Source organism: Penicillium argentinense, assembly GCF_028826775.1.
Source record: "Penicillium argentinense strain IBT 30761 chromosome Unknown utg000003l_segment0_segment0, whole genome shotgun sequence".
Lineage (NCBI taxonomy): Eukaryota > Fungi > Ascomycota > Eurotiomycetes > Eurotiales > Aspergillaceae > Penicillium > Penicillium argentinense.
Genome location: NW_026622662.1, coordinates 1,443,624 through 1,466,860, shown reverse-complemented (window position 1 = coordinate 1,466,860; position 23,237 = coordinate 1,443,624). Strand labels below are relative to the sequence as shown.

Here is a 23,237-nt window from a genome sequence, read left to right as displayed (position 1 = left end):
AACATATTGGGGGGGGGGGGACCTGACGATCTTTCCTCTAATAGGATACATTCTGAGAAGCTGTTATCGATAGGTGAGAGCCTCAGAAGTTGATGTTTCGGAACAAAGGAACGGTGGCACTTTGGTACTAGGTCCGGTTAATTAGGCGAACAGAAAGTGATGTATTTCTGCCAGGCTGTTAAATTGCTCTCGTTTATATATTCAATGATCTGATAAGTAGGCCTCTGCATGGTGCGGTCTCGAATTTGGGGGTTGAGACCGCACCATAGTGAACCGCAATTGCATAATTCTGCCAATGCCTTCCCTTTGGGCTACATAAATTGATGATTCATCCCTTTTAATTAACGTAATCCACGGCCGAGTGACGCACCCCAAAACACCATAATAAATGCGATAAATTACAACATCATATCTCAGCAACCATAGATTTACATGACTTCAGAATTTGTCTCAAGACTTTTCTAATCATCAAAGGCAACATAGGTTCATATCAATTATTTTAATTGTCGTTTTGGTATGATTACAAAAATTACTAGGTAATCTCGACCTTGAGCATGTAAATATATATCCCCCCATGAAATTTTAAATTTAGGGTCCACTACAGTACTCAGAATCTTCAATTATGCTAGCTAGCTTCCAAAGTAGATTCCACAGATGTGGTTGTTGAGACATGAAAATATCATTTATCGCATTTACTATGGTGTTTTGGGCTGCGTCACACGGCCGTGGACTACGTTAGTTAGTTCTCCCTGCTTAAACCTCGGGAAATTTTCAGATTTTCTGGAAACTTTGGGAAAGCACCCCGTAGGTACATTATGAATGTGTCATTGCAGGGGACATTATTGATTGATTCATTCGAGATGTGAGTATTTGTATGTCCGAGTATTCCCTGCCGCCAACACGGATAGACAGGTTACATTGCTCGTAACAATTGGAAGCGCAGCAACGATGCTTGCTGCCGATGTGGCAAACGGCACTTCCATTAACACCGACATAATTTCGGCCCTTTCCAAGGTTGGGCGAGCCTTGGAAGTGCAGTATCAGCGATGCTGCTGCTAAGGCGGCCAACGACGCTGCCATCAATACACTGTACCGACGAAAAGTACCCTCATTTCGAATCGTAGAGCAGCAACAGGACCAACTTGTCTTGAGAAACTTACAGTCGTCGGGTGAAGGAATGGGAAATGCCAGAGAGTGGAGTGGGGGATGTGCTCAATTCGGTTGCGTGCAATCCCTTCTCTGAAGTGCTCTAACAATCAACAAGTCAGGGGTCGACGTCATTTGGCTGATCCACCGTCTTGTGCACCACGACACTTCTCTAGTTCCGTCACTTTCTTCTATACTCTTTTCGAATTCATCCTCAGCGTGGCGTGTACAGCAGGGTATGTCTGTGAAAAGGGGTACAAGAGAACATCCTGTATCCGTTTGTTTCATTTATTTTTATTTTTCATTATTTTTTTGGGTTTTCTTGTTCTTCTAATAGTCAATCATCGAACAACCTGATTTGAATGTCTCTCCGCACCATAATGGTCTCGTAAATCATTGAAAGAATCGAACCGCCATTGGACCGCTATGAGTTTCGTTCGATGATACCCTACGTCCCCGAATATGTGAAGAGAGCGCAGTGGCAATGCAGAGGTAACTCGAGACTCTTACGGGTCGCCTGCTACCGGGATATCTTTTAATGCTTGCGAATCTCAGGATATTTTTGAGGCGTTTGCTTCGTCTAATAAATGCGTCTTCCTAGCTTATAGTCGAAGCTCTTGGCCGGAGGGCCGTTCAATTGAAGTGATTTTAGAGTGAATTTTCGTAACAGGTGGAATCGATCCGCTTTCACCATGCGACTCAAACTAAGGTTTCTCAGATGGGCAGTACCGCTTTACATGTCCACATAATTCATGATTTCTGACTACTAGCTTCCGAGGTGGAAATGCCGAAATGCGCATGCCTGGGGGAGTTCTCAGCCGAAAACTCCTATGCCATCCCTTGAGCTACTCACCGTAGTCTTCAGATCTGCGCTAACCCCTTTTCGAATGAAATCCAGGGGGAAAAGTTTTTCTTGTGCGCTCTTGTCTGGTGCTACATGACTTCTTGGTAGGATTGACGCGAAGATGTCAATCTGTGTCACCTGCCAGAGTGCAAAGCTCTCGGCTGACAGTATCCCGAAAACAAAGCCGTTCAGATCGACCACTACAGAATGTCCCGAAATCACTGTTACACTGTGCACGAAACTTTCCACGGGTAATCGAGTCAGTCTGGAAGTTCTTTCTGCCGATCCTACCTTCGTAAAGGTTGGACAGTCGGCATCCAGATGTCCGTATGAAACTGTCTTTTGGCAGCTTAATTTCTATCCCGAAAGGGTGACGGTGCGACTCGAAGGCCGGGATTTAACTCGTCAGATATCAATGGAACCGCCCCAAGTCCCCCACTCACACCTGGAATTGCATTCTTTGGATCATGTCTTGATGACGAGAGAATATTGGTCCTACAAATAGTGTAAAGATGGCAGTGTGTACCAGACACAAGACTAAGCGGTAGGGCGCGCTCAGCGACTCTCCCATGCGGATTGAGAAGTCGTGAACCCCGGATCAGCTGGGACCAGTATGTTATTAAGGTAGGCGGAATTTGGCAGCTACAATCAGCCCGTCGGGTATCAATCACAAGCAATTCGAGAACAAATGAAACTTCATTATCCAGTACTGAAGTCACGACAGCTTTAGCCGACAAATTCATTTGAAAAAAAAAAAAAAAATATAAATACAACCCAGGCACCACAAATGCAATCGAAACGCCACGTAGCCTCATAATCCAATGCCAGCACCAAATCAGAGGTAAAAATATAATCGGGCCCTAGCCGAACGGGCCAAAGGAGGGGGTTGAGGTAGAGATCGAAGAGACGAATGGAGGACGAGAAACCAGCAGTGCATCACCGCCCATACATCTCCAAGGCCTGCTGAACATCATGCAAAGAGTCCTTGCTCCCATAAGCATCCATCAGCTCGCGGTTCTTGGCCATTCGCTTCTCCTCTTCGCGGAGGGCGTATTCCTGCCGGGCTCGCGCTTGCGTGTAATAGTTGTATGCGCCGAAGCCGAGGCCAACTGCTGCGACGAAGGGGATGTACCTGTTTGCGCTTGTTAGCATCAAAATTGCAGAGGACGGAGGCTGGGAACAGGGGGTGCTGGTGCTTGGGACGTACCACTTTCCGCCGCGCGGTCGGAGCGATGGGTTGGGCCGGTATTGGGGGCTTTTGTTTGTGCCGGGGAATGCGTGTGAAGACATTGTGTTATGCTGGTGGTGTGTTGTAGGTGGTGGATGTGGTGGATGTGGACGTGTTGGAGAGGGAAGGGAGGAACGGGTAATGTGGCGCGTGAAGGGGTTTAAGAGAGCTGGCAGGAGATTGCGGGAAGGGCAGAATGCGGGGATTGCATGACGTGGAGACCATCAGCCCATACTACATCACCCAACCATTGCGGATGACTAAGTGTATTGGGAGATGTATTCCGAACCACCAGCTACGATCATACTATCTGTTGTCTGATAACCATGCTATTCTGCTCATCTTCGCGCACGTTGATGAGGCCGAACCTGTTGTCGTGAGATCACTGTGATGAAAGGGCCGAAACTCGGCATTGGGGGCTAAAGGATGATCCCCCCACAGTTTCTCCGCTGCACAGCCCGCGCGACCGGAGGATTCTCCTCCACGCTGCTGACCACGCCGAACTACTGATCGATTGATTCGCCACGTCAATTACAGGTTTATTCTGCGGTCATTATTTCTGGTACTGTCCACTCTGATGCAATCAGCATCTTCACTCAGTCTGGGCTTTCTGGTTGAGGATTTCTGTCTTATATAGTTGAAGGCCAAAGAGAGCTTAAGGTTTAAATTTCTCCCGCGATCGGAGGAATCAGAAAACGCTGTATATTTGCTGACTATGAGTTTACACCATTCAACTGATTCGGCGTGATTATGAATAATTTTCTCGGCGTTAGTATTAGCCTATCGACTACTCCAAGTGCTTGATCTAGAAGAAATGGCATTCACATCAAGCTCGTGGTTAAATAGAACAATAATCTCATTATTCCCGCGATCGGAGGAATCGACTGCTGGGCCCTGGCATTTAGAAATTGTTGTCAACCGACCACGAAATCAATGACTGTAGAACCCGTTTCGAGGTCAAACGAAGGAGGAAAGAAACTATTTTGCTAATTTGAGATACTATGTGGTGAACAAAGGGCTGTTGTGAATGGTGTGGATGAATATCGGAGTGGAGCTATTTATATACAGCACCGCGGCTAGGCCGATGCACGACCTCGGCCCGAGTCCTCCCAGCACAGGATGAAAGACCTTCGAAGGGTAAATCAAACTTGATGAAAGTGACCTGTCCCGATTTGTGCCCCATGGCAAGAATGTTTTTGTAAGTTGCCCAGACAACACTATCTGACCCTCGCCGGAAAGGCCGATACTCAGGTGGCAGCCAAAGAATCGAATGACCTCGAAAGGTCACCCATTCGTCATTCTCCCCTTCCACACAAATCTCCGTGTTATCGGGAGAACTGGAAGCGGCGTTCTCGTCAGAAGACCCGTTCGTAGTATATTCTAGACGCAAGCTGGGTTTCCGATTGCTTTTGCCGGGCGGAGTATCCAGGAACAGACAATATGATCGATAGCCCTCAGCTAGAAGAGACGAGGGCAATTCAAAATGTGGAGGGTGCTCGTCGCAAAAGTACCAATCGTCGGGATCTATTGTCAGGATTCGACCATCGGGAGAAAAGGCGTATTTGTCGGTGCGACTTTCGCACGTTTGACTCTGAGTGGGAGACTCGACGATGGGAGCTTTGGGTGATTTCCCCTTCATGGCACTCCAAAGTCGACTTATCCCCCGTTTGGGACGATCCTCCGACATAGGATGTGGTTCCTGAACTCGACCACGAGGCGAAAAGCCGAATATTTCAATATAATTGTACTGCCTTTGATTCTGGTAGTTGGAGTCCGGGTCGATAGTTTTCAGCAAGTCCCCATATGTGACATCCAATATGAAAACTATCCCGGGATAGCAGATGACCGCTAACAGTAGACTATCGGGTGAGAAGGCAATCGAGTTGACAGAACCCACGTCAAGGTAGATATAGTGCGGTCGGGAGGTCAGCGAGAGGTCCTCGATTTTGATAGCCATTCCGTCAGGTATTTCGTCTTTCTCGATCTTGGAAACAATTGCAAGGCGACGTGAGTCGGGCGAGAATCTGGCCGCCATCGCTGTATGATAAGGTTCACTCTGAGATAGCCCATGTAACGAGCCGGTGGCTGTATCCCAACATCGGACGATGCCGTCTCTTGATCGGGTTGATAGAAAGCGACCATCTCGGGAAAACGATGTTGAGAATATCGGCGCTGAATGGGGAGTTGTGAATCCCTGCGCTGAAGCAGCGGTTTCGAGATCCCATATCCGGACGGCATTGCTCCCAGATGCAAGAAACCTGCCATCAGGTGAGAAGGCAATTGATTCAATATGAACCCCATGGGCATTCAGGAGTAATTTCAGTTCTCCGTTGGCAGGATTCCAGACCCTTACTGTGCCATCATGAGATGCGGATGCTAGAAGCTTTGAGTCTGGTGAAAACGCCAATGACTTCACCGTGAGCGAATGGCCATCAAGCGTGTGCTGTCGTTCCCCGGTGGTATGATCCCAGAGGTATACCTGGCGGCCAAGATTGGCAAATGCCATTAGTCTTCCACTGGGCGACAGAGCTAGTGCACCGATGGAAGAGCTATTGTGTGTCTCCAAGGTTTTCAAGAGGGTACCAGTAGCAGCATCCCTGATGTCAATGCTGGCTTTGTTGGTGATCAGTAGAAATTCACCATCGCGTGATATCGCCAATGATCTGCTCACACCCCCACCAGACTTCGTCAAAGGCACTCGAATGGGCTCTGACTCAATGATAGTATCCCATAAGTAACAAGTGTCGGCATCGAGGATGACCAAAATCTGGCCTTTCGGGGAGAAGGCTATGGCGTTCAAATCGGCGGAGGAGGCCGTGGGAGTTACGGTGGCACGGCGATCCAATATTCGTTGTAATCTGCCTGTCGAGACATCCCAGAGACGGGCCAATCCATCTCGACAGATCGACGCGAGAATACTGCCATCTGCCGAGAAGGCCAAGTTTTTGACCTCTGATTGATGATCTAAGGTGGTCCGCAAGATGCCTGTAGCAGTATACCACAGATTGATCGTTCCATCCGTAGAGCCGGAGGCTATGAGCTGTTGATCAGGGGAGAATACCACCGACCGAACCCAACTTCCATGTCCCTCCAGAATTTGTGGTTCTGCATCTTCGGCCCCTGAATCATCTGAGACGACTCGTGTCCAACTAGGACGGTATTTCTGAAATTCCGTGTATAAGGCCGATGACTGAGACGAAAATGTAAGGCCAGATTTGTAAATTTGGAGCGGTGCCTCATGAGCAATAGGCGCAACTTTGAGCACGAATCGCTTTGAGTCTGCCAGAAATGCTGAGAGTTGGGAGTTCGGAAACGTCAACTGTAGTTGATTCAACATCTCGACTGATTCACGCATAAGATCAAGAATTCCCATCAACTCCAGCCAATGTAAAATGTGGACATGGAGGAATTCCAAGATTTCTTTCGTCACCATAGCAGATTTGTCCGACCGACTGAGATGATACACCCAGTAACGACTTGCATACCGCAGAGCCGGGGGGATATGCTCGGCGATCTCCTTTTCGTTGGCTTTCGCATCCCCGACGATTTCATTCAATCCACATATATTGCGCTTCAACGACCGCTGGCAAAGACCAACGCAGAGCATCGCCAATCTATGATGCGTCTGCATCTCGTCAACCCAGAATTGCGTTTCCTGTCGCGTCTCTGGGTCCAGCAGAAAATCGCGAAACGACAAATGGAACAGCCTCACAGGCTGTGTTTGATCCTCGGGTATGTTGAGAACAGAGTGCAGCGAGCGGAGTCTCCACTCAATAGTCCTCTCGTCGATACCAAGCAGCTGAGAAAGCGATGATATGGAAAGAGGGCTCTCAAGCAAGACGATCGCCCCCACGATCTCACGAAACTGCTCGACCAGCTGCTGGGCCTTTTTGGGGCTCTGGCCTTTCAGCGTTCGCTCGAGGGCCGGAACATACGTTCCGTTGAGTCGGGATCCATCATCGCGATATGATATCAATTCCGCAAGAGTTTCGACGGGATCCCACTTGTCGTCCTTTAACATACGGCACGCGGTAGCCGCGAAGATAAATAACGGAACGGAGCGTTGCACGAGCTGGTGTAACTTTTCCTCTCCGGGCCAGTCGTCCGGTAATCCCGCGTTTCGCCTGATGGTTGCCAATCGATCTTTCATGAACAGAGTAATATCGTGCTCAATCACCGGCAGGGGTACCTTATGCAGCAGGAAATCTTCGTGGTCGGTGATCTCAGAAAATCCTAACCGGATAGGTAACTCAGGTCTGCTAGTCACAAAAATCCGGAGGCGCACCGTATCCAAGTCCTGGAGTAGTGGCAGTAACCGTATAATTTCGCGAATCTCATCATCATTCTCGCACTCATCCAGCGCGTCAATCACAAGGGCAATACTCGATGGTTGATCAGATTTCTCTACACCCTGGAGCGGTTTGTAGAGCAACTTATCGAACTGAGCTTGCAAAGTCTTATGCGCAATCTCGGGGTCTGCTTTGACCGCATCATGAACAGCCGACTCAATTCGAGGGACAGAGAGCACAAGCTGCCTCACAAGCGTCGGGAATAGCCTGACGGCACTACCGCGATCAGGCTCACCTCTCTTGAAAAAGAAACTCGCTCCGAGGAGGCTCTCTGCTTTGAAAGATTTGGCAAGCGTTCGCGAGATGGTCGACTTTCCTGTCCCTGCCAACCCACTCAACCAGAAAATGGACTGCTGTTTATCGGATCGGGCCCAGCCCATTACATGAGCGAGGAGCTCGGTTCGCGTTCCGGGAAGACATTCATCGTCATGTTGGTCCATGTATGAATCGAAGGCAGCCCCACTCGCGACGGGTAGTTTATCCAGCGGATCTGGAGAGCGATCATTAGTTTACTGTCCCTTCTGGGTTGATTTCGCTACCCACCGGTCTCGGAATGGAAGTGGTTGGTCACTGAGCCATAGTTGAATGCGATCTGCTGTCCGGAATTCTTGTCGCCGAATCTGATATCCCGTGGCTCGACCCGGGAGTCTGGCTTAGTTATTTGGCCATAATCCACTCCGGTCTGCTGTCCATGGTTGGAGTCCCTGAGTCTGATGGCCGACGTCATCTCTCCTATCTTTGGGGAGACAGACCCTGGGAGACCCCAAGGCAATCGGGACACAGGATGTCGGTCCCCTTGGGTAGAATAGCGGGCTAAGTTCAGCTACTCGGGCGTTCCCGCCTCGTATAGTTCTTGGCCCCCACGGCCGTCACGCGTCAGGTGACATTTAAGCTGCGCTGTCAAGCACGCGAGGTTCTGTGATTTGACGTTTCCAGATACGGATTAGCGCTTTCTTTCATTTTCCCTCCTATGTTGAAATCAGGTGGTATTCAACACGGGATTCAAGGGTTCTGTAAGTACATTTTAGTCGAGCTATACATCGGGAGGCTCCGCAAATCCAGGTCACACAATGGCCGTTTAGTGATTCAGGAAATGGAAAATATTCATATGTCTCAGCGCTGCTGGTGCTCACGTCAACATTTAAATACTTCAGCCGCGTTTCCAAGGCAAAAGTCTTGATGTCCAGGTCATGGCAGCATGACAGCACCTTTGAGGTTGGGTGGCGATTACAATGAATCCCATGTCTGAGGCATCAAGGTGTCCACAAATGTCACGTCTTAGCTTCACAAGTGGTATGCTTCTGTCGCAAATCAAGCAGTTAATGATATTTCGCTCGAAGAACAACGTTGTGGTCTTTCAATATCATGGTGCGGTCACAGTTCAGAGTGAACTGGGCTTTTATATGTGTATCCATGGATCATATTATTACACCAGTGTACCAAGGTCCATCCACCTGGAGCGAGAATATATACCAAGGACGACATTGTCATATTTAAAATTCATAAAATATCTCAAGCCCGAAACTTCTAATCATATTAGTAAATTCAAACCGCCAAGACGAAAGAAACTCGTAAATCTACCCCGGACATCTATCTACTGGGCGTTGTTCTTGGGCGCAGCGGGGGCGGGTCCTTCGGGGGTGACGTAGGCCTAGTGAAGAAAGGGTTAGCTCCATGCAAATCTCACCACCTGAAAATACATACCTTGCTCAAACCACCATCCACGACAAAGTCAGTACCATTAACAAAGCTGCTCTCATCACTAGCAAGGAAAACAACAGCCTGGGCCTGCTCGACGGCCTCGCCGAAACGGCCGCTGGGGAAGTGGACCTCGCGACGGAAGCGCTTGGCGTGGTCGTCGCCGAGCCAGTCCTGGAGGAGGGGGGTACTAGATAACCATCAGTACACTAGAACCAAAGGTAATCTGCAATATGAGAAGAGGGAACATACTTAAGCGGACCAGGACAAAGCGAGTTAAACCGGAATCCCTCCCGAGCATGAACAACAGCCAACTCGCGCGTCAAAGCAAGCACAGCACCCTTGGACGCGGTATAAGCAAGCTGAGGCGTGGCGGCACCCATAAGCGCGACAAAGCTAGCAGTATTGATAATGCTACCCTTGGTTTTCTTGTTGCGGCGCAAGCTCAGCACGGCATGCTTGCAGCCGAACCAGACGCCCTTAACGTTAATGTTCTGGGTAAGGTCCCAGATTTCCTCGGGGGTGGAAACGGCGTCATCGTCCTTGGCGTGCATGATGCCGGCGTTGTTGAAGATGATGTCGACTCCGCCCCAGCTGTCCTGTGACTCGATCATGGATTGCACGTCGGCTTCTTTCGAGACGTCGCAGCGGATGGTCTCGAGGCGGCCTGCGCTTGGGACGAGTTCCTTTACCTTGGCCAGGGCCTTTGCCAGGGCAGGCTCGGAGATATCGGCGAGCAGGACGTTGGCGCCTTGTTGGGCGAAGAGGATGGTTGTTTCGAGGCCGATGCCACTGTTCCGGAGCGAGAGGTTAGAGGTGCGAGAGAGAGAGCTGTTGATTTGCGAGAGGCTTACCCAGCAGCACCGGTGATGATGGCATTCTTGCCTTGAAGACGTCCGGGAGTAGCCATTGTGTAAGGTATTGTGTAAGTGTTGTAGAAGGATGGAGGGGCACTGTGGGATACACTCAGTGTATCAGCGAGCGCTCGATGCAGGGTCGATCATGCCAATGCGGTGTGATTCCGATCGGGGGAATGCGCGCTGCACTTGCACAGCTTCACGTAGGACAGACTCACCTCGATAGATGAATTGGTTCGAAAACTCAGAGTTGAAGCTCGCGGCGAGGTATACGCGGGGCAGAGTGACTAAGCGCGATGCGACGGCGTCGCCTTTGCTGCTGTGGAGTCACGCGGCGGTCTCAGCAGCGAGTGGAGCCAGCGCGGTCCCGAACCGCGCTGATAGCGGAGCTGCAACTGATAAGACCAGCCCCTCGTCGCTTTTGGATCCAGCTGCTTTCGGAACTCCCTTTATTTTCTGCATTTCCAGAGACTCAAAACACTTGCATTTGGGCATTTGCATTGAGCTCGCTATACGCCATGTCGAGCCCCGAAGTGACACCCGACAATGTCGCCGAGATCCTGCGCAATGACCGCATGGTCAAGGTAGCCGGGATCGACGTGGATGGCCAGCTGCGCGGCAAGCTGATGAAGAAAGACAAGTTCCTAAGCATCGTGACCGAGGGCTTCGGCTTCTGCTCAGTGATTTTCGGCTGGGACCAGCACGACCAAACATACTACAAAGAACTGACAATCAGCAACAAGGAGAACGGGTACCGTGATCTCGTGGCCGTGCCAGATCTGAGCAGTTTCCGCCGCATCCCCTGGGAAGGGGATGTGCCTTTCTTCCTGGTTAGCTTTCTCGACCCAGATACCCGGCAGTCAGTCTGCGCGTGTCCGCGCGGGCTGCTGAAGACCGTCTCGGCCAAGGCGGAGGCGGAGGGCTACAAGGCCATGGCAGGAGGTATGACGAAGTTCATCACCACCGAGAACCACTGACTAACGCTGTTTAGCCGAGTATGAGTTCTACCAGTTCCGCGCGCCCGGTGACCATTCAACACCCCAGCGGGCTGCTTCGCATACTGCGTCATTTCTCCAGAACAATCCCGTCGACGCGTTGCCGCCGTTGACGGAGGGGATGTTCGGGTACTCGATTACTCGACCACTGCATAACCAGGATTACTACTATGGCATTTTTGATGCCTGTGAGCAGTTCCGCTGCGATATCGAGGGATGGCACACCGAGAGCGGACCGGGTGTATTCGAAGCTGTGAGTGGTATCTCCAACGATGAAGAATGCGTGATCTGACTGGTTGCATAGGCACTACAATTTGGCGAGGCCAAAGATATGGCCGATAAGGCGGGACTCTTCAAGTAAGTCAACCTTTTGCAGTGCTGCGGAGCTTCGTGTTGACCCCCACAGATACGTCGTAAAAGCCTACGGCATCAAACATGGCATCACGCCGTGCTTCATGGCCAAACCGCGACAAGGCCTCCCCGGCAACAGCGGACACATGCACATATCACTGATGAAAGACGGCCGCAACGCCTTCATCCGCGACACCCCCGACCCCTCCCCGGCCTATCCAGATATCGCGCACCTCTCCGATCTCGGCCGACACTTCCTGGCAGGACTGCTGGTCGGCCTGCCGGACATCATGCCGCTCTTCGCGCCGACGATCAACTCCTACAAGCGACTTGTGGAGAACTTCTGGGCACCCGTGACCGTATCCTGGGGCCTGGAGCACCGCGCCGCCTCGATTCGCATCATCAGCCCGCCGACGGCCAGTCCCAAAGCCACGCGCTTCGAGGTGCGGGTGCCCGGCGCCGACGCTAACCCGCATTTTGTGCTTGCGGCTGTCATGGCGCTGGGCTGGCGTGGTGTGGAGAAGAAGTTGGAGATTCCGGTGCCGCCGCTATCCAAGGGGGAGGATATGGGTGGTGCGAGTGATCAGGGGGTGCGGCTAGCGAAGAGTTTGAAGGAGGCAACTGCGACGTTTATGCGGCCGGAGAGTGTGGCGCGGGAGGTGTTTGGGGATGAGTTTGTGGAGCACTTTGGCGGTACACGGGAGCATGAGGTTAGGCTTTGGGAGGAGGCTGTTACTGATTGGTGAGTTCTTTCCTCCCCTGGCCATATGCTGCGTGTACTGAGTATGCTGACCTGTCTAGGGAGGTGCGGAGGTACATCGAGACGGTATAGGTTGGGATCGATCTCGAGACTATAGATATGCGCTGGGCGCAGATATCCGACGTAGCAACGCAATGAATGTATTCCTAGCTGTACTGTCTGTGAGATATTATCTGTTCATATGATGTATTCTGCAGAGTCCAGAGTCTCCCTATCTTGGGTCGAGTAACCTGTAGCAGATGATATCACATGCCATCACATGGGCAGTCCTCCGGGACATTTCGGCGTGCACCTCAACCGAGTCCTCCGACGGCGTCCCGAAGGTGTGACAGGGAGTCAATTGGAAGGACGTGTATGTACTTATCCAGCTGGACCGCGGCCGATTGGCGGGGAAACACGAAGCCCTGCTGCCGTAGGCTAAGCCAGTATATAGATGACCGTCGGGTGGATCAGGGAAGGCGCGCAGGGTTCGGAAGGTCCCTGGTGAAGTCATGAACTCTGTTTGCAATCGTATCGACGCACCCAGCACTCCCCGAACAAAATCTATAAGACCGTCTTTCCCACCCGGACGAGAGACCTCCCCAACTTCGGCGGGCCGCCGAAGCGGTTGCTCGGGATGCGCCGCAGCCCGAGTTGCGATCGGGGAGGACAGCGTTCGGTGGCATCGGGGAGAGGGAAGCTGGGGACGGGAAAGTGGCGATGTCGGCCGAGAGGAAGAGCAGTGATTGGGCAATGCATGTAAAACTGGGGAGAGCTCTGTGACCGCCCGCGGTTTGCCGTGGAAAAGTCACGTGTGCAGGCGGTGAATCCTCACCAAGGTGTAGATTGGCCGCAGATAGCAGCGCCGAGTCACGGCAATTACTCGATCGCCGGATAAGCAGTCGCCGGTGGGGCACCTTCCGCCCGCTGAACAGCCGCGGCTCTCGTTCTCTGACGTAGACTCCTCGGATGAAAGGCGCCCCTGCCATATATATACTCTACGGTTCTTCCAATGCGAAGCATTCTCTTTCTCTTCTGACTGTCCTCGTGTCCTCGATCTGCTTTACATTTTGGATGGACCGTCACTAGCCTTATATCCTACCTCTATCTATATCTGATCTATAACCATGGCCCAGTCCGTCGAAGCTCATCTCAAGGATGTCGCCATCCTCGGTAACATCCCCAACGACGCCCGCAAGATCCTGACCAAGGACGCCTGCGCCTTCCTCGCCATCCTCCACCGCACCTTCAACCCCACTCGCAAGGCCCTGCTGCAGCGCCGCATCGACCGCCAGGCCGCTATCGACAACGGTCAGCTGCTCGACTTCCTTCCCGAGACGAAGCACATCCGGGAGAATGACGCCTGGAAGGGTGCACCCCCCGCCCCGGGTCTGGTCGACCGTCGCGTCGAGATCACCGGTCCCACCGACCGCAAGATGGTCGTCAACGCCCTCAACTCCGACGTCTGGACCTACATGGCCGACTTTGAGGACTCCTCCGCGCCCACCTGGGAGAACATGATCAACGGCCAGGTCAACCTGTACGACGCCATCCGCCGCCAGGTCGACTTCAAGCAAGGCGGGAAGGAATATAAGCTGCGCACCGACCGCACGCTGCCCACCCTCATCGCTCGTGCCCGCGGCTGGCACCTGGACGAGAAGCACTTTACCGTCGACGGCGAGCCCATGTCCGGCTCCCTGTTTGATTTCGGTCTGTACTTCTTCCACAATGCCAAGGAGCTCGTCGCCCGCGGCGCCGGCCCCTACTTCTACCTACCGAAGATGGAGTCGCACCTTGAGGCCCGTCTGTGGAACGACGTCTTCAACCTCGGCCAGGATTATATCGGTATGCCCCGGGGCACCATCCGCGGTACAGTCCTCATCGAGACCATCACCGCCGCCTTCGAAATGGACGAAATCATCTACGAGCTGCGCGACCACTCCTCCGGCCTGAACTGCGGCCGCTGGGACTACATCTTCTCCTTCATCAAGAAATTCCGCAACCACCCCTCCTTCGTCCTCCCCGACCGCTCCGACGTAACCATGACCGTCCCTTTCATGGACGCCTATGTCAAGCTTCTCATCAAGACGTGCCACCGTCGCGGCGTTCACGCAATGGGCGGCATGGCCGCGCAAATCCCCGTGAAGAACGACCCCGCCGCAAACGACAAGGCTATGGAATCCGTGCGTGCCGACAAGCTCCGCGAAGTCCGCGCCGGCCACGACGGCACCTGGGTCGCGCACCCAGCCCTGGCCGCCATTGCCTCCGAAGTCTTCAACAAGCACATGCCAACACCGAACCAACTCTTCGTCCGCCGCGAAGACGTCCACATCACCTCCAACGACCTGCTCAACACCAACGTCCCCGGTAAGATCACCGAAGATGGCATCCGGAAGAACCTAAACATCGGCCTGAGCTACATGGAAGGCTGGCTCCGCGGCATCGGTTGCGTGCCTATCAACTTCCTTATGGAAGACGCCGCTACTGCCGAAGTCTCCCGCTCTCAGCTGTGGCAGTGGTCCAAGCACAACGTCTCCACTGCGGAGGGCAAGAAGGTCGATAAGAGCTATGCCCTGAAGCTCCTGCAGGAGCAGGCGGATTCCCTGGCTGCGAAGGGTCCGAAGGGTAACAAGTACCAGCTTGCGGCGAGGTACTTTGCTGGCCAGGTTACTGGTGAGGATTATGCGGATTTCTTGACCTCGTTGCTTTATAATGAGATTTCTTCGGCTGGTTCTGCTGCTAAGCTCTAAGCTGGAGGTCTCATTATGAGTCAGGCGTGCTGATGCTGGGGATCTGCTGTGCTTGGCTGGTCCTGTGATGATCATGAATACCCTTTTTTTTTTCTTAATTTGCAAGACGAATGTCGATCTTTAGTTTAGCATCGTTGTATAACAATTTTTCTGTTCAAATACTTCCTACCTCGTATAAGGTTAGTCGTTCGTAGATTCAGCAAGCTTCCTTCCCATATGCGATCTATGCGCTCACCTCCGGCCATCCAAATTGAATGCACGACCAAGCATGGCCACCCTTGTCTTCGGATCATCATTTCAAAAACATCACCCCGCAATTCCGGGACATGTATTCCATTCTCTCAGTAATCCCCAGCTTCTTCCCCTCCGTGTCATCCAGACCTGACCAGCCTGAGCGACATCGCATACAAGACTAACCTTTAATATCCTGAGTGTTATCTCTGCAAAGCAAGTCTGGTTACTTTTTCCGGCCAGGTCAACCGACTTCTTGACCAAATGGACCACCATTGAGAATATACCATATACCCCGGGGCCATGATACAGCAAAATGGCAGCGGAAAAGAATGTGAATTTGGGTGGGGCCCCGAGTTGATGCCTGGTGTTGAGGGGAACTCGGTCCGAAATATGCCAACCGTTACCCTCGAGGTAACGACGTTTGAATCGGAGGAAGAGCTGAAACCGGGCATCGGATGGTGACTTGACGCCGCGGAAGGTGACGCAAACGTAGCTATCACAGTCAAGGCGAACAGAAGAGTACCGAAAATGAATATTGGGAGATGGGAACGTCTTGGCAAGACACTCCACAAAACGCAGCACGTCGTTATCACCAGGACGAGTGAGGCGCATCACTGTATTTGGCTATCCTTTCACCATTTCTTTCTGTTCTGTATTTCTGCGAGAGCCGATCGGCCAGGAGTATGATGTTATCATTGATCATGGAACTCTAAAAAAGGGAAGAGAGAGTATGCTTGCACCAAGGGTGGAGATGCCAATAAGGTGTATACGGATGAGGACAACGGCCAAAGCTTCCTTCCCTATTTTGCCCATATTGATGCCCTGTTTTCAATTGACTGTTGATTCAACACTGGCAAGGGAAAGCCTACTATAAGTGTGGAAATGTTTTCATGCGCATAATAGTTATTGAAACTTCATCGACCTCAGAAGATTTATTGTGGTGATATGACAGTGTAGATGACTGCTGTTCAGAAAGACTGTTTGGCTACTGTTTTGAATGTCCAAGACGCTGCACCGGACTCAACTCCTTTTCCTTTTCTTTAACTCCTTTCATCTCAGAGCTAGGAGTACTCAATGGTTGAGACATCGATTGCCACAAGTTGCATTCAATCCCTATTTTCGTATCCGATCAAACCAGCTCCTTCATCAACCTATCCACAGAAGTCTTCCCCTGCATACTGTACCCCTCAACAAACCGCTCGCCAAAATCCCTAACATAATTATCATAAGTCGTGTCAGGCTTGTGCACGCAAAGCCCACACATAAGCTTCTTAAACTCCTCCTTAAACCCAAGATGAGGAAGCTCCCCTACAACAGCCCTATACTCCTCTCTGGAAATAAGACCCCCAGGAAATTCGTACCCGGCAAAATCCGCGGAAATCCCCATATTGCAAAGCGCAACCTCCAGCTCCTTGTGCCGGGCCAGACTCGGCGTCGTATGAAGTGCAATGCTATCCCAAACAAGCTGACGCTGACGATCGTTGAAATGTGACGCTTGCCTTTTCAGGAAATCTCTTGCGGCATTTGCTCCGTCGACCTCGAAGCGTTTGTCGGGTGTTGAGAAGATGCTCTTGTGGTCCCAGGCTAGGTCATGGAGGATGGCTGAGACGGCGTGGACTTCGAGGTCTGTTTGCGCGAATTCCGGTAGCTTGCTCGCCAGCAGGCTGCCAAAAACCCAGGAGCGGTGGACATGGTTGAAGGACATTGCGTCATTGTGTGTGCGGGCGAAGTCGAGGGCTGATTGCACGAGCGGGGTGTCGATTACGGGGATGCCGGCAACGAGGCGCGTTTTGTGTGCTGAGGATGCCATATTGAGTCGGAATGAGAAATTTTCGACTTCTTTGGCGGTGATTTTGTTGGCGGGCAATGAGGCAAAACAGTGATGGAAGATGGATAGCCGAGCGATCTAGATGGCTGATGGACGTCACGTGCTCCTTGGTGAAGTTCGTGATATCCAGAAGACTTTCGGGAAGGTGCGTGGTTGCCTCTTTATATATACCTGTCCGTCGGGCTATACTTACCATAGAGCAGTCCGCATGGACGTTACTGATGAGTCGACTGACAGTTGGAGTCGATCGGTCGGGGTATGCATCTCATCCAACCAATCATGTCAGCAGATCCACATTGCCGGCGGCCCGGTATGCCAAAGCTGGCTAGCGCGAGAAGCCATACATGCGGCCAGGACGATGTCAGCAGCCTCGCAATAGCAAGTTTCTACTACAAAACCACTGTCGCGATTTACACAGCCTGAATCCATCTGGCTACTATGTCACAACCATGCCGCACCTGTCGCGTGCGGAAAAAAGCCGTGGGTCTAACTCTTAACACCTCCACAAGCTGATCAACTAGCTAGCTGACAAATGCAAATAGTGCGACAGAACTCTACCAGAATGCCGGACCTGCCAGAGCGCTGGTCGTCAATGTACAGGCTACGAGCCTCATGTCAGGGGCGTATTTGTCAACCTTGATAAGGAAAGTATTGGCCGACGAATAAAGCCTCTCATCACGGAGGCTACAACATCCGCCAGGGAAGCCAGAAAGCATGGCGGCATCTTTCAACATGAAGATCAGCAAAAAGCTTCGGTTTTCCTCCACACTCTCGAGCTCTCAGCGGGTGAATTTCAAGACCATTTCGCGACCTTGTGGAACTATTTCCAAGCCTCGTATGCGCGGACAGACGATAGCTGGTCTTACGGGGTGACGGGCTTGGCACTGCATCACCGAGCTCTCGACCTCGCATTCGTGTCTTTGGCAACGATGCGGCTCTCATTGGGCGGGGAAAAGAGCACGTATCAGGTGTTGAGCCTTTCAGCTTATAGCGCGAGTCTGAATATCTTCCAACGACTCCTTCGAAATGACGCTCGTCTCTCGGAGGGCCTTTTGGTTGTTATATCATTGATCTTCACACTGTTTGAGGCTTCCCAGCAGCAAGCAACGAGAATTCATCATTCGGGATGGTCAGGACATTTGAAGGGTGCACTATGTCTTATGAGGCATCAGGGGCCATCTTCTTTCCAGACTGGTGGTTTCCATGTTGCCTTCAAGAAGATCCGAGAAATGGCGGTATGTTTCGAATTCATTCTGTGTCCTGACTATTGCTGACTATCCGATAGATTTTGCTCAGTTTCTCTATGAGACAGGCATCATTCTTTGCAGAGCCAGGGTGGATGCAGTTGCCATGGACAAATAACAAGAAAACCTTTCGCGATCGCTTATACGACATCGCTGCCAGATTCACGGTATCGCATGCGAAGCCAATCGAGTCACATGTAGGCCAGTGTCTACAGGATTATCGGGACCTTCATATGTCCTTAATTGAGTGGCTACGCGCCTGGCTTCAATTAGAATATCCGAATGTTCTTGTACCAACATGTCGAGGATGTCACGATGAGCCATGCCTGTGCTTTCCGCATCGAAGCCTCTTTCCGTGCAGCGAGTTCGCATTCACTGGGGCTGAGTGGATGGCATTTTTTTTATTCCTTTCTTTTGAGAGCCACAAGATAGTCAGAGTGTTGCCAGCCGCTGTGATAAATGACGTTTCACAAAACGACGTTTTCCGTCAGAAGAAGCTCGAACGGCGAATACAGTGGTTGGAGTACGAACTAAGGGAGATATTAAGTCTTACTTGCTTCGGACAAGCTATCTCGGAGCCCATCGGGATCACAGAAGGTCGCTGCCGCTCCCTACTTCCAACATGGGTTTTGTCGCAAGTCGCTGGCAATCCGAATGGCCACGATAGAGGCTGGTGGGATGGGTTGAGCAGCCAACTGAACTATGGCATTTCATGAGTCGGCATCTGCATATCACGGATGGGACGGGTTTTGGCTTTGCTGCTCTGCTTCACATCGTGCATGGAACGATGTCAGCATTCAGATGACCGAGCTTCGGGTCATTGATCTTATTTGCTCAGCTCGCTCTGAAGTTGCGTCTGTCAGTCTCGCGTATAAAATCCTAAGCGAGCCTCGGTTTTGTCAAACATCCGCCAAAGTCGTGTCTTCAGTGCCGATGACGGTATATCCTTTGTGGCTGGAAATTGTCAGCACTTCTTTCTTGGTATTGAGATCGGCGCTGGCAAAGCTCCGAGCAGAAGTTACCAGCGTCCTCTCAGGCGAAGCCATCGCCCCCTTCGCAAAAGTCAAGGGCCTCCCATATCTGCGAGCCTGTCTAGACGAGTCCGTCCGAATCTTACCTCCTCTCCCCCACGGTCTCGAACGCAAAATACCCCCACAAGGCATGCAAATACTGGGCGAACAAATCGCCGGCGTCGTCACCGTCTCAGTTCCAACGTACGCAGCGCACCGCGATCCGATACAGCTCCCCGAGCCCGAGAAATATATACCGGAAAAGTGGCTCGATGCTTCTGACGCGACGAAGGATATGAGAGCTGCGTTTATACCATTTAGATCGGGAGCCCGCGCATGTCTTGGGAGGAATATTACGATGATGGATCAGCAGATCCTGGTTGCGACGCTATTGCACGGGTATGGTTTTTGCTTGCCGTTTGAGGAGTGGGAGTTAGATTGGGAGGATGCTTTTAATCTTTGGCCGTGCGATATGCATTTGAAGGTCTGGAGACGAGGGGTTGATTCTGGCCTCGAAATATTCTAGTTTGAGTATAGAAAAATCCACTATGAAATTCAGTCAAATCTTTCATACCACGGTTGTTCATAAGGACTTTGGTTGAAGATGATGTGAGAGTGAGCTAGAAGTGCAGTGTATGTAATGAACGTGACATGTGTATTCGAACTAACTAACATATAGAGAGGAAGGAGAGAAGGAAGGGAAGGACGTCCTCGAGAGTATGCGGACTGTGTACACCGCCCTATTCACTGTCATTCTTCAATCAGGCTTGTATTCACTCGAGAAACGTATCCAATAGGTAGGTTCCACCTCCAAGCATAGAAACAAGTTCGACACAGGTGCCCAGGCCCTGCGCATTGAGACTTCAGATTATCCATTAGGTCTGCTGTGTGGCCCATATCCTTGTCGAGAATCCTTCGGAATTTAGATGGTGCCTCATCGGAGGGCCCGCAGTACTCCAGCCTCCAAATCACGGTATCGATCTACGCCATAAGGCTGCAGATCTGATTTGAATGCTAGTTGTAGCAGAAGAGGCCAGAAATTGCTGGTATGTGCTCCAACATATCTTCAAGCATTGCCAGTTGATCCTTGAAATAATCCATGGGATCTTCGCATGCTTTGCCCAGTTAGAAACTGCCTTGTTTGGGCTCTGATGAGACCTTCCATCGCAGTTTAGCAGAGGCTAGACCTTTCCAGCCACGCAAGACTGTACATGAGATCCATTGCTGAGAGGTCCTGGAACTTGTCGCGGATTTCTCGGCGATAGTGGACATCATGTGGTAGATATAAGGCACCTTCCTTCGTACGGACACATCCCATTCAATAATCCTGCTAGAATCTGACCCTTCATGCCATTGTATCAAGAGAAAAATCGATTCTCGCCATCCATAGCGAGTCTGTAAATCTAACCTCAACTTGTCGACTTTCACACAGTGTCATATGCTCGCAGATTTTAAAGCTGTTCCCAGGGTACGCTGAAGCAATAGCAGCCGCAATACGCGCTTCAACCATCTTCGTTCAATCGCGACGAATCGAATCGGTCGTTCTGCAAAATAATGCTGAATCACGGGTTTGCGCTCGCGCCCGTTCCAGGCTCTCCAACTTCGACCTTTCCTCCAAAAGTGACAAATAAGCCGGCTGAAGGAGCCAGTAAACCGGGCCAGCAGCCGGCCTATGATCTGAACCGATGCAATGGCCTTGCAACCAGTGTTCTGTTAGCCGACAGGAATTGATGAGGGAGATTGGGCGAAAGCCTTCAGCTTTGGGTTTAAACAGTTGGTTTTGTTCAAATCGTGTCCTCTGGAGGGAGAGGAAGAGAGAACAAGAAATAATGAGAGCGGATAGTAGAAGCAGAAGCTGGGGTGCAGCCACGGACAGTGAAGGTTGGCCGAGAGCGCCTCTAATGCGCTGTGTTTGACGTAGATGAGGAGGTTTGCGGTAGGCTCCTCGACGTAATGGGTAAGCCCGACGCAAGTGCAAGGTATATAACCACATCCTGGTGTCATTCGCACTGCTGAAGCCCGAAACTGACCTCAAGGACGGTCACACCATGCCTGCTCTGGTGCTCTGATTGGCCGCGTGTGAATGTCTTGTAGCCCGCACGATGAGGGATTAATTCGCTGGAAATGCACCGTTTGAGATCTGAGAGGATGTCGCGCACGGATTGGGTAACCAGGAACTGATCAAACAGAGGACTGGCAAATGACCAGACAGTCGAATAGGTGACTGAGCCACAATGAGGTAGGATATGTGTTGACCTCCCAGAGGTAAACTAGAGCATTGGAGACTCCTTGGCCGGTGTTGTGATAGCTCCATCTGTCAATAGCCAGTGAGCACGATGAATTCTCACACAAAGGGGCGCGCCACTAGAGCTTCTTTCTTCGATATAGTAAAACGGCTTTCGACACCGGTCAAGGCAAAAATTACGCATGCTCACCGTGTGATGTCGCAAATGACAACCCGGTGCCAGCCAATCGGTTATGGATTTGGAACAACACTTCTCCCAGGTCGTGACTAGAGACATCGGTAGCCAGGTACTACTAGATATTCGTATTCTTTTAGACCAGGTTGACACGCTTCAGGAACCCTTTTGTGCACTTAAATGTCTGCTTTTGTTCTCGACTCCAATGAAGATTCGCCACCTTTTGGACACCCCCTTTCTTTCGGTCAATCAAATGCAGGCAATGAAATCGGCAACACTTTCCGCTGTGGTCACGTCGTCGTCAACAAAAGCTCCGAACACAACGTCGGGGTTTGGGTCGGCTAGGGTAGACAATACCCAGTTCGTACTATGTCCGTTAAAAGTCCAAGTATCACAGCCTTGGCGTGGCCGTATTGGTCCGCAAACCACCAAGCCACATTTGCTCGAAGATGTCTTGCTTTTCGGAATATTAGCCTCAAGAATAATCAAGGGCCAATCCAATTAGCGTTACAGCCCCAGGGTAAGGCGCTCAGGATGGTCGAACCCTTTCGAGCAGATAAATCTCTTTCCCGTGCAGCTGCCATGTGCCAGCGCAGTCATCTGGTCTAGGTAGCAGAGCTGTTAGCAGACAACACAGAGATGATGAATGAGCGATGGGTGATAAATGGATGAAGGACTGCCGCGATCTATATATAGGCAGCTGGACTAACATGTGACCCGACTTCAGGGAGTCAATAGAAGCTTCTCTCTTTCCTCGTCCATTCGCCATGTTCATTATCATATCGTCTTTGGCGCTTGTGCCAGGCCTGATGAAGTGAGGCGCAAACGGTGTCTTTGACAGAGGGGATAACTTCTAACTGCTAGAACGTATCGCTATCAAAAGTCCGCCAGTACCCTAAGGTAACCACTACACTTCGCATACTCATGGTAGGGAAATGTGCTCGGGAAGGCATCAATGACAATATCGCCACAAAACAATGCAAAATATGGCATGGGAAACTTAGGGAAGCCCTTTTAGGAGAGATTATCGAAGCACAATTTTCATGAGTGTTGAGAGCCGGGGTCAAGAAATAGCCCCTAAACGACGCTGAAAAGATGTCCAACGACTATGAAGCTGAAACACCCACCCCGGATTCTTCAGCAATGTTCTTCGGCTTTCCATGTAACTGAAAGGAAAAGCCAAGCCCTCACTATGTTTGAAAGTTTGCCGAAGGAGACATTGGCACCCCTTTTGGCGACAAGGCCACGACTACAGACAATGCGCAGGATGAGACAGTGTAAGACCTATTCGTATTCAGTTGAATGTTAAGACTTTCCTAGCACAAACCTTACACAAGTGTGCTACTATAAATTCAATCGTGTGATGCTACATTCACAATCGTAATAATGACGGAATTGGGAGAGACAGGGTAGCGTCTTCACTCCAACAGGTATTCATTCTCTCCGTACGAGACATGTCTATATTAAGACTTCATAAGTGAGTGTGGCGCGTAATACAGCAATATGCACAACTAAATTCAATATACAATTATCGAGTGCAACCC

The 23,237-nt window shown here is 51.1% G+C and overlaps 7 protein-coding genes across 7 annotated transcripts; 3 read left to right on the top strand and 4 right to left on the bottom strand.

Annotated features, from left to right (window-relative positions):
* Positions 1-2,926: 2,926 nt before the first annotated feature.
* On the bottom strand, positions 2,927-3,280 carry N7532_002655 (uncharacterized protein; the record flags this gene model as incomplete). Its single annotated transcript, XM_056615149.1, has 2 exons — positions 2,927-3,122; positions 3,198-3,280. 2 exons carry the CDS (start codon positions 3,278-3,280, stop codon positions 2,927-2,929), a joined length of 279 nt encoding a protein of 92 aa, XP_056478121.1.
* A 992-nt stretch (positions 3,281-4,272) lies between these two features.
* N7532_002654 (WD40 repeat domain-containing protein) lies at positions 4,273-5,253 on the bottom strand (the record flags this gene model as incomplete). Its single annotated transcript, XM_056615148.1, has 1 exon — positions 4,273-5,253. The coding sequence occupies one exon, from the start codon at positions 5,251-5,253 to the stop codon at positions 4,273-4,275; it is 981 nt and encodes a 326-aa protein (XP_056478120.1).
* A 3,908-nt stretch (positions 5,254-9,161) lies between these two features.
* Positions 9,162-10,175, bottom strand: N7532_002653 (putative short-chain dehydrogenase/reductase family protein; the record flags this gene model as incomplete). The annotated part of the gene is made up of 4 exons (XM_056615147.1): positions 9,162-9,218; positions 9,272-9,455; positions 9,518-10,057; positions 10,120-10,175. The coding sequence occupies 4 exons, from the start codon at positions 10,173-10,175 to the stop codon at positions 9,162-9,164; spliced, it is 837 nt and encodes a 278-aa protein (XP_056478119.1).
* A 465-nt stretch (positions 10,176-10,640) lies between these two features.
* N7532_002652 (glutamine synthetase family protein) lies at positions 10,641-12,300 on the top strand (the record flags this gene model as incomplete). The annotated part of the gene is made up of 5 exons (XM_056615146.1): positions 10,641-11,064; positions 11,114-11,370; positions 11,422-11,474; positions 11,524-12,210; positions 12,270-12,300. 5 exons carry the CDS (start codon positions 10,641-10,643, stop codon positions 12,298-12,300), a joined length of 1,452 nt encoding a protein of 483 aa, XP_056478118.1.
* A 1,034-nt stretch (positions 12,301-13,334) lies between these two features.
* N7532_002651 (malate synthase) lies at positions 13,335-14,957 on the top strand (the record flags this gene model as incomplete). Its single annotated transcript, XM_056615145.1, has 1 exon — positions 13,335-14,957. The coding sequence occupies one exon, from the start codon at positions 13,335-13,337 to the stop codon at positions 14,955-14,957; it is 1,623 nt and encodes a 540-aa protein (XP_056478117.1).
* Positions 14,958-16,320: 1,363 nt separating this feature from the next.
* Positions 16,321-17,001, bottom strand: N7532_002650 (uncharacterized protein; the record flags this gene model as incomplete). Its single annotated transcript, XM_056615144.1, has 1 exon — positions 16,321-17,001. The coding sequence occupies one exon, from the start codon at positions 16,999-17,001 to the stop codon at positions 16,321-16,323; it is 681 nt and encodes a 226-aa protein (XP_056478116.1).
* A 1,964-nt stretch (positions 17,002-18,965) lies between these two features.
* N7532_002649 (benzoate 4-monooxygenase cytochrome P450) lies at positions 18,966-19,799 on the top strand (the record flags this gene model as incomplete). Its single annotated transcript, XM_056615143.1, has 1 exon — positions 18,966-19,799. The coding sequence occupies one exon, from the start codon at positions 18,966-18,968 to the stop codon at positions 19,797-19,799; it is 834 nt and encodes a 277-aa protein (XP_056478115.1).
* Positions 19,800-23,237: the final 3,438 nt, after the last annotated feature.